Source organism: Benincasa hispida, chromosome 3 (genome assembly GCF_027475165.1).
Source record: "Benincasa hispida cultivar pf3 chromosome 3, pf3_genome.v1.1, whole genome shotgun sequence".
In the NCBI taxonomy this organism is placed as follows: Eukaryota; Viridiplantae; Streptophyta; class Magnoliopsida; order Cucurbitales; family Cucurbitaceae; genus Benincasa; species Benincasa hispida.
In genome coordinates, this window is record NC_143480.1 from 50728610 (window position 1) to 50739567 (window position 10958).

A 10958-nucleotide genomic window follows, 5' to 3' on the forward strand; every position below is an offset into this window, starting at 1 on the left:
ATGCGTCTCTACGCGTTGATAATACTTTTAGTGGCATTTTTACGCTTTTAGCAACACATTTTATTCATCACTGAAAGCTTTTTTTTTTTTTTTTTAGTGAGGGAAAAGGAATGTAAAATTGAGTAAGTTTTATAGCATTATTTTATATTTGGTTATTGAAAAATATCTTTTTATTTTTAGAGCAATATTTACCTCAATCCCATGCATGTTAAAGTGATAAAAAAAGAAGTATGAAGTATATATAGAACCAACGAATTTATGAAAAAATCTCACCATGTTACATTATTTATTAAGGGGAAAAAAAACTTGGTTAGTTGGTAAAAAGATCAAATGAATATTTTCTTTCCCACACGAGCATAACCCAACTGACATGAATTTGTACTTTTAATTTTAAGTTTGATCTCTTCACCTCGTATATTATACCAAAAAAATGAAAGATATATTTTATTGATAGATTGAATGATTAGATTATTCTACTAAACTTTTTTTCTTTGATTTTTTTACACAATAACATAACCATCATGATTTGTTCAATAAGCAACAGGAGTCATAATGTAGGTAGAAAATAGAGAGATTAAATCAAGAAAAAAGAATTAATGAAGTATTTTAAAAATGCTTTAGAAAAAAATTAAGAGGAATGGGAGAACAAGAGTCATATGGATTCACAAATACTTCATCAATGATTATATAGGAACTAAAAAAAAGATGTTGAAGTAGTTCACCTTGGACAATTCAATAATATTATTACTTCAATTTGGAATTTTCTATTTGATATAAATCGTAGTAGCGTTGGAATAATAAATTATAATTCATTGGTTGATTATATCATTAATCATTTTTTTTAATGTAAAAGGAATTTATCATGAATCTATTGATTTATGTACTTAATTATTATATATCTAAAAACGTAACAATGTTGTCTTGGTACGCTGAATTATATATTATTAACTTTTCGATACAGGTTATCTTTATAAATAAATTGAAATTATAATAGATAAACTTTTTTTGAAAAAAAAAATAGCAAAAGAAATTAAAATTAAAAGAGAGAGACACTAAAATTATAAATTTAACAAGAAAGCAGAAATTAGGACATGATTTTTCATTACAACAATTAACGCACAAGAGCAGGAACGAACAAGAAAATTCAAAACAAAAACTTAAATAATGCATATAAAATAATAATAATAATAATAATAATAATAATAATAATAATAATAAAGCATACAAATATTGCATATATAAAGCCGCAGACTTTTGCATGCTTGATTTTTAGCCCACAAACTGCCTTCATCAAACTCCCAACATCTTCAAATTTTCTAAGCTTTCCAGCAGGCAGGCAACCGATCGAGGCCAATTTTGAAATCAAAGAAGTTAAGAACAAACCCATTTGATTTTTTTTTTTTTTTTTGGTCCTTCTTCACAAATGATATTTCACGAGAGTCCCTCTCATTTCGAAATTGAAGATTTGAGAATATTTCTGAACCTGCATCCAATTAATTATAATATATAAAGTTTGTTATGTTAATTTTAAATGGAAATTAAAAGTGTTTATATAAATTAATTGAAAAGGTTTTTTATTTTTTATATTTTTTTTTTTTACCTTTAAGCTTTGAAGATTGCTTGGTTTGAAGATTGGAGTTCCAAGTTGGGGGCATTTTTACCATCTGTGGGAAAAAAACAGAGAGAAGTAAATTTAGAGAGTATTGTTAATTTATAATTTCCATTATTAAATAAAGATATCATTTTTTTTAAGTTCAAGATTATTATAAATTAATTGATTACTGTTCGTACAATTTGATTCTAAATTCATTAACTAAACACAAACTAATTCTAAAAACTCAAAAATTTTAAACTTATTCTTTTAAATATATTAAGATTTCCATGGTTAATATTATTTTCCTTTCGAACTCACTAGGTTTAAGATTAATTTTAAAAATATCGTTAGAAAAGGTGAAAAAAAAAAATACTAGAGGCATTTCGGTAGACATAACCCACTTGACCAAAAAGCACTTAAAACTCTAAAACAAGATATCATTTGAATTTTTATAACTTAAAAAAAAAATTACAAAGTATTGTTTTTGCTATTTAGAGTTAAACTACTTTCATTAATAAAAAAAAAATTAAAAAAATTAAACAAAAAAAACTCTAAACACGCATTAATCATCCTTTATGTGACCTCAAACGCACCAATTAATTAAATTTAATGTAGATTTAGGAGTAATTTTTGAAATAGTTAGTTGTTGTTAGGTTCAAAATCACTATGAAGTAAAAATTTAATCACTAAATATTAATCTAATATTAAATACATAATTTTAAATGACTAAACTAAGAGCGTGTTTGAGAGTGATTTTAAAATGGTCAAAATAATTTTTATCATTTTCAAAATTACTAAAAAATATATTTTTATTTCTTCATAATCAATTTTAATATTAAAAAAAAAAGTGTTTAAACGTGTAAAATTTTAAAAAGAAATAGAATTTGAGTGATGAAAGATATATTTTAGAGTAATTTAAAACATGACAACAATGATTTTAACAATTTTAAAACCACTCTTAAACATGCACTAAAGCATATTTTAAATGATTTTAAAAATGATAAAAGTGATTTTAGTTCTTTCAGAATCACTCTCAAATATGTACTTAGACCTTCGAAATCCATTTTTTTTCCTCGTAGTTCAAACAAAAGCTACATGAATCAAATCCGTCATCTAAACACACCCAAAGTGTGCAATATTTTCTTAAAAAAAGAGAGGGAAAAAAAAGAACAAAAATCACCTTCTTGTGTCTTGGAAACAAAGAAGCAAGCAGCAATGATAATGTAGCAAAGAAGAAGAACAAGGCCTTTGATATAGTGAGAGGTTCCATCTTGTAAAGTAAAGGCTGTGGCAATAATGGCCAATCCAAGTGACCCTGTTTCCATCAGGTTGAAATTCAGGTCCATGTCCACTCCCATTGTCCAAGCAACTATCACACACAGTGGAATCTGCAAATTACATATTCTTCAGGGGTCAGATTGCAATTATTTCCACTTTTCCCATCTCCCAAATGTATTTATTATAGGGACCTTTCAAGTTTTCATTAATTACACATGCTTACCACAAATAATGCAATTTGTGTTGCAGATCCCAAAGCAACCCCCAAAGATATGTCCTGAAAACAATACAAAATAAATGTATATAATGCTTAATCTAAGCAATCAATCATATACAATTTTGATTTTTTTTTTATTTTAAACAAATTACGAATTTTTAAATTTTGTATTTAATAGACCCGTGAATTTTTTTAGAGCTTACCAACTTATTCTTGAAGGCAAATATGATAGCCCCGGCATGTTCGGCCGCATTTCCGACTATAGGGAGTAAGATTATGCTAAGGAAGCTCACAGACAAACCCCAAGTAGAAGATGCTTCCTGCAAACACAAGTAATTTTTGAACTTCTGAACTTAGTTAACTAAAAATTAACAATTGTAATATGTCATCTTTAAGTTTGCTAAAAAGAAAGAAAATAAATTTGTGAAAATTGACACACAAAACTTAACTCACAACTCGTAAATATATAATATTTTAAAATATAAAGACTTAAATAAAAATTAAATTCAAAATTCATGAGTAAAAAGGGTTATATTTCAAATGTATAACCAAATCAAGGGTGAAAAGGGTAACTTCATACTAATTTTACCTCAATTGTGTTGACAACGTATTCGGACAGCAAAGCAATAAGGAGTGTCATTCCTACCAGCCATGCAAATGCACTCCAGAATCCAATCACTGCCTCTTCTCCAGGAACGTCGTCGTCTTCAACTTCCTAATTTTCCAATATTACAATTAAAATTATTTAATTTTCACACAAATATTTTACAGAATAGAAAATTTTAAAAATATATATATTTTAAAAAAAACAGTCACATAGCAGAGAGATCTTCACGTTTGAATTGCTTGATAGATAGATATAGCCAAGTTTTTTTTTCATTTTTCTATTATTTCACTTTATAAAATATATAATAATTATAATTTCCATTAATAAAAAAAGAGACGTGAATATATTTCCAAAATTTATAGAAGAAAAGTTAAAGATAATTTTTTTTTTGAAAAAAATTATTCTAAAAATATAGACTAATTTTAAAATCTATTTAAAGTATAAAGAAAACTACAAAATAAAGGATGAAAATGATATTTTCACTTTTTTTTGTCCTACCTTTTTGTCATTGGGTGTGGTTGATTTTTAGTCAAAATCATCAACCTTTGGCTAGTTATATCTTAAAAACAAATTGCTATTCTAGTGGTTGAATCACAACCATAGTTAGTGGCACATGGTGGTGTTTGTATCCTATCAACTTCACTTACCATATGGATCATGGTAGTCAATTCATAACCAAAGAAATCAAGGAGGCTCTATGAACTTAAATATAAAAAATGGTATTAATGTTCAACGATCTATTAAACACAAAATTGAAAGTTAATAACAAAAGCCTATACCTCGGCTTCAAATAGTTGCCGATGAGTCCAGAGTTGGAAGACCAAGTAAGCAATGTAAGCCGAGAGCATTACAATGCTGCTGGCTCTGGATAGGTGGAGGGTGGAGGCGGCGGCCGTGGCAGTGGAGGAGGCGGCGTAGCCAAACAATAACGGCAATAGGTGGCACAGTAACGAAAGCATCAGCATCAGGGAGTTGACATCAGCTTGCCTCTGTTAAAATAACAAAATTGCTTCTTTAATTTTAGGGTTAATTTTAAATTTCTAAAGTCAAAACTATGACCATTGACTTTTTTATAGTATTTATAACCATTGACCTAATAATTAGAGTAGTATTCTAAAATTATATTTAAAAAAAAAAAAAAAAAAAAAACAGATTTCTTTGTATAGTACGAATTTAAATATGTATTCGGGGAAAAAACGTCATAATTTTTATTTTCTTCCAATCTTGCATAAATTTGACCGTTGTATTTTATTCAATATTGTACTTGAATCTAAGTTGTATTTTTTTTTTTTTTCTGAAAGACAGTTGGATTTTAATTAATTGTGCTATTTTAATGTAAGATTTAAATTTTTTTGTTATATTAAAATAAATACATACTTCTAATTTTATTTTTTTTTCTATATTTAAAAATACATGCTTATATTCTTCTATACATCTTGATAATTAGCAATATAAATACTAACAAAAACTAACAATTTTAATTACCTTTATCGAGTAATTTTTACATCTCACTTCAAATAAGTGCAATTTAAATAAAACAAGGAGGTGTAGGATATACTTTGAAAAAATGTCATAAAATTATTCTTTAAAAACTTAAGAAGGTTTGGAAATGCCTTTTAAAATTATTGTTAAAATAATTTTTGTCCAGTACTTCAAAGTCACGCCAATACATATCAAAAGTGATTTTATATTTTTAAACACGGATTCTAAGCATCAAATTTAATTTTAAATAATTAAAATTATGTTTGGTAATTATTTTAAACGTGAAAAAAAAAATGATTTTAACATTTTCTTTTAAATTACTTTTAAACGTGCCCTCATTACAATTAGTGTTAATAAATGCTAATATTATCTCTTAAACTTGAACCGTATGTCAGTAACTATGAAGTTTGTAATCTGAATCGTTTGATCCCAATTGTATTAAAAAAAATGGATATTTGAATTATGATACCAAGAAAAAGTAATAGAAGAAATTAGAGACGAGAGAGAGAGGGGTATTACTCTGTCATAATTCTGTTCCCTTCTAAGATTTGCAATGCCACCACAGAAGAGAGAGGTTCCAAGAACAAGAAGAAGGTTTGAAAGAACAGAACCCAAAAGAGAATACTTCACCACGTCTATCTTTCTTTGTGTCAATGCAAGAATTGCAATTATCAGCTCCGTTGCATTTCCACATGTTGCATTCAAAAGCCCCCCAACTGTACATATTTTTTAATAATTAAATAAAATTGTTGAAAATATTTACAAAATATAACAAAATTTCAAAATATATCAATCATAAGATACGGATAAACGGTCTAAGAAAATCAAATTTTTGCTTGACAAATATTTTGATTTATTTTTATATAGTTGAAAACGGCCAAGAAAATCAAAATTTTAAATTCATAGACAAATGCATTATTTAACTTAATACCCTAATAAATGGAAAAATTCTCCTTCACGGGCCTCCCTTAGGTCACTATCAATTTTACGTTTTCAAAATAATTGAGAATTTTTTTTTCATTTTTTAAAAAATAAAAAAATGAAAACTGTTTTGTACGGTGGCTTTTTCCTGAGCAGCAAAAACCATACATTCGTCATTGCAGGTATTTTGTGGTTGTGGATGAGATGGCCATTTCCATCCTCCAAAATAATAATAATAATAATATTGCATTACTGTACCTTAAAATTACATAACAGAATATTGTACTGTTTCAATGCTAATATACTCATATATTTTTTTTAAGCATAAGTTTAACTAGAAATATCTTATGAGAAAAACCACTAATTGAGAGGATCAATAGATCAAAAATTCAAATTCCATAAAAGAAAAATGAGAGGATCAAATTTTCTTTGACTAAAAAATAATATTACTTTTTTTTTTATTAAATCACTAATTAGTTTTGAAAATCCTTTATGAGAAAAACCAAATCATCATTTTTTTTATGATGATAGTTTATTTTATCAACGAAGTTATTATATTTAAATTGATAATTAACCCTACCACTTTTTTTTAAGTATTAGCCAGAAAAACTAAAAAAAGAAGAAAGAAAGAAAAAAGATTAAGGCATAGGCATGTGAAAATTTAAATTTCAAAATATAGTAAAATTTCAGTGAAATTTTACTATTTTGTAACTATTTTAGTTCATTTTTCTATATTTGAAAACAACTCTTTAATTTTTCGATTACGGTTACAAATGAAATATATAATTTCATAAGAAAAAACGAAAAATTTACCTGTTGGACCAGTGAAATAAGCGATTTGCCTTCAGAATCAAATCAAAACAATAAGAAGAAGAAAATAAAAATTAGTACAATATTGGAAGAAGCCTCATAATATAATAATTATTTGATGTTAATTACCAAATTAAAGTACATTAATGATTAGTCAAAACAAAATAAAATACATTAATGAAAAGGAAGAAAAACTCACTCGGTCAGAAAACTGACACGTTCAGCCAATGGCGTGAGGCCAAGCAAGCTCAATGCAAAAATCCAAGGCTAAAAAAACCATAAATTAAATTCATCAATATTATTATTAGAAATAAATTTAAGTGTATTCTACACCTAATTAAAAATTATTACGTGATAATTTATTTTTTAAATTTATTGAAAAATTATTTTTTAGTGGGTAGAAAAAGGAGTGCGTAGTATTTAGGTGTTGATATTACTGTTGTCCATAAAATGTCAATAATAATAATTAAAAAAAAAAACGACATGTAGTTTTCACGGGGAAAAAAAAAGGAAAAATAAAGGTTAATGTGTTTTCTTACTCTTCCAAAGCCAAAACTCTGAGCGACAATAGCGAGCGGAATAGCAGGGAAGAGAATGGAAAGTTTAGTTCCCAAAATGACCTCCTGAAGATTGATAAGGAACTTGCGAAGACAGCCTAATTGGATTTTGGAGACAAGAGTTAAATCGGACTTTTTGCGTAAGGAAGAGGACGACATGTTGTGAGCTGTTCGACCATGGCCATGTCGATGTTCTTTGGTTAAACGCTTGAGGCTTCCGTTTTCCATTAGCCAAGGCTCTGTCTGGGAAGCCATGGTTTGTTAATCGAGGTTGGAATATGGTATTCGGGAATCCAAACAGGGGGAGAGAAACTCAAGGGAATTTTGGCAAACGTTTTGTTGGTTTCAGATGTTTTCTGTGAGAGATATGGCGGTAAGACAGCATTTTTATAGGATGAAATGATGGTCGTGAGTGAACCACTCTATAAAATAGGAAGTTTCCACGAAGCTTCCTACCAACTAATTTAGGCCTCTATCATACAACAAGTGTGTCCACGGATCGGGTTTTGCACCGATGTGAAAGTCGGAAGTACATGTTTAGAAGTGATGATTGAAGTAGCAATTTAGATTGAAAAAATACGACAAGTTGGAAAAAAAAAACTTTAAAGTAAGATAATAGTTACGATTGCACCTTCAAATTTTTAATTCTAAAAATTGAGTCATCAAATCTAAGAGCTCAATTTCTACGACTATTATAAATTTCAGGTCTAATTTTAACATTTAGGTAAGTTTGATGATTGAAAATTTGAAGGTGTAATTATAGTTACCACTATATTTTAAAGGTGATTTTTGTAATTTGTCTTATAATTGATTTTTTACCATCATATTTATGTAAGTGATTTTTTAAAAATATGTATGATTGATATGTTGAGTAATAAAATTGTGTATAATAAATATTGAAAGAAAATTCAAAACATTACTTGCATTCAATCTAATTGTTTGTAAGCAAGTGGTTAATGACAAGCACGATAACACCTATCATCTTTGAGTCGGCGATTTAAATAAAAAAAATAGTTTTTATGAATAGCTAATCTACAATATTTTAACCAAATCGAACTATGTAGCCGTTTGTGGGAATGATTCCCAATCAATCACTTAAAAAAAATATGATACGTTATACTAATTATTCAGTAATCAATCTAAAATCATTTTAGATTTCTCTAAAATCACTTTATTTCAAGTCAAACATCATCGTTGTAAAGGCTGAAAATAAATTTTAAGTAAGAGAAAAAGTATTTTTGAGTCTATATTAAAATTACTCTCAAACATAACTTAAATACCATATAAAATAAAAAAGAGTGATGCATATTCTAGATTAAAATGATGAAAATCGATTTTTAAAAAAATCAACTCAGATTAAAGGATTATTGTTATAAGTTTTATACAACTCAACTAATTGAGAGATGTTGTGTGACCTTTGTAACTTTCATATTTTTTTTTTCAGTGAAAAAAATGCTCTTATGAAACAAAAGTTTAAAAGTTACAATTTTATTTTATTCGACAATCCCAAAATGGCAATTTAAATTTATATGTAGTAGTTAAGTGCATTTTATTTAGTTAAGGTGACACGAAAATATTGTCTTATTTAGAAGAGTTTTTGCTAAGAAAGTAATGTAAAACCGAAAATGGAAGTTAACAACTACCCTTAAACTTTCCAAGATGGTAAGGCCAAACAAGGGAAATTTTCATTATTATTATGAATATTATAATAATAAATAGATTCTATTGCTTAGCATCTCAAAAGTCACGTATTATTCTTTATGTTGTCCATGTATCTTGTAATTATTCATGTTCGGTGTACATGTAAGTCCACATCCTATTTGTCACTTTGCTTATAAATAGTGGATCTTAAAATCACACATATATTGGTGAGAATTCCTTGCGTACCAGGATAATGACATATTTGACCCATCCCATATGACAAATTTGGATGTGACGGATTTCTTTGAATCTCCTTAAGAGAAGATTGGCGCATTTGATGGAGCATCAAATGTTTCTTTTGATTTTGAGAATATCTAGACTTAATGTTATCTACCTTCATTTTTTTTAGTAATTTTTGTATATTTTAATTGTTGTTTTTCTTATTGTAATTATTTTCTTTTAATGAATAAACATGAATCATTTTCATATGTTGGGTATTTCAAAAATGAGCAGAGAAGATTTATGTCTAGCAGACAGTGCAACTACATACATAATACTTACAAATAAAATATATTTTTCCAAATTGACAATACTAAAAGCAAAAGTAAATATAATATTAAGTTCTGCAAACTTGATCGAAGGTTTTGAAAAAGCAAATATTATTTTGCCTAGAGGGACAAAATTTACAATTGACAATGCATTGTTCTCTAGTCAATCAAAGAGAAATCTTCTAAGTTTTAAAGATATACGTTGTAATGGTTATCATGTTGAGACTGATAGTAAGAATAATGTGGAATATCTATATATCATATCCACTATCTCAAATGAAAAACGTATATTGGAAGAGTTGTCTGCTTTATCTTCCGGATTATATTATACTCATATATAAGTAATTAAAACATAATCTAAAGTTCCTGAATCCAGACATGTTTACAATTTGGCATGACCAATTAGATCATCCAGGATCTATAATGATGAGGAGGATTATTGAGAATTCAAATGGACATCCATTGAAGAATCAGAAAATTCTTCAATCTAATAAATGATCATGTGATGCTTGCTCTCAAGGAACATTGATAATTAGACCATCACCAGCTACAGTGGGGACTGAATCACCTGCATTTTTAGAACGAATTCATGGTAATATATATGGATCCATTAATCCACCATGTGGACCATTTAGATATCTTATGGTATTAATAGATGCATCCAGTAGATGGTCACACGTGTGCTTATTATCAAGTCGAAATCTTGCATTTGCAAGATTACTTGCTCAAATAATTAAGTTAAAAACATAATTTTCTAATTATACAATTGAGACCATTCTTCTTGATAATGATGGTGAATTTTCATCCCAAACTTTTTATAATTATTATATGTCAATTGGGATAAGTGTTGAATATCCTATAGCTTATGTTCATGCACAAAATTGTTTAGCATAATCATTTATAAAACGTTTGCAATTAATTGCAAGACCATTACTTATGAGAGTTAAGCTTTCTTCATCTGTATGGGAACATGATATTTTGCATCCAGCGACACTTGTACGCATTAGGCCATAGCTTATCATTTGTATGGGAACATGATATTTTGCATCCAGCACCACTTGTACGCATTAGGCCATAGCTTATCATAAGTACTCGCCATTACAATTAGCTTATAGTCATGAGCCAAATATTTTCCGTTTGAGAATCTTTGGATGTGCAATATATGTTCGAATTGCTCCACCACAACGCACTAAGATGGGTCCTCAAAAGAGGTTAGGAATATATGTTAGATATGATTCCCTGTCAATTATTAATTATCTTGAGTCCCTGACGGGTAATGTATTTATTGCACGATTTGTTTTGT

General features: G+C 27.8%; 1 protein-coding gene across 1 annotated transcript; it reads right to left on the reverse strand.

Moving 5' to 3' along the window:
• Positions 1 to 1030: 1030 nt before the first annotated feature.
• On the reverse strand, positions 1031 to 7833 carry LOC120073759 (vacuolar cation/proton exchanger 3-like). Its single transcript, XM_039026586.2, has 11 exons — positions 7449 to 7833; positions 7109 to 7176; positions 6913 to 6941; positions 5698 to 5894; positions 4476 to 4685; positions 3679 to 3804; positions 3293 to 3409; positions 3096 to 3149; positions 2775 to 2982; positions 1601 to 1664; positions 1031 to 1483 (listed from the first exon to the last, which is right to left on the reverse strand). The coding sequence occupies exons 1-10, from the start codon at positions 7719 to 7721 to the stop codon at positions 1603 to 1605; spliced, it is 1344 nt and encodes a 447-aa protein (XP_038882514.1). The 5' UTR covers positions 7722 to 7833; the 3' UTR covers positions 1031 to 1483; positions 1601 to 1602.
• Between the last annotated feature and the right edge of the window lie 3125 nt (positions 7834 to 10958).

Bases quoted from the DNA above. Each gene is read 5' to 3' on its own strand.
- LOC120073759 (XM_039026586.2), bottom strand. From the start codon at position 7,721: ATGGCTTCCCAGACAGAGCCTTGGCTAATGGAAAACGGAAGCCTCAAG. The intron at 3,805-4,475 runs GTATAGGCTTTT...TTGGAAAATTAG, and splicing joins GGCAACTATTTGAAGCCGAG to GAAGTTGAAGACGACGACGT. The intron at 2,983-3,095 runs GTAAGCATGTGT...TGTAATTTGCAG, and splicing joins CACAAATTGCATTATTTGTG to ATTCCACTGTGTGTGATAGT.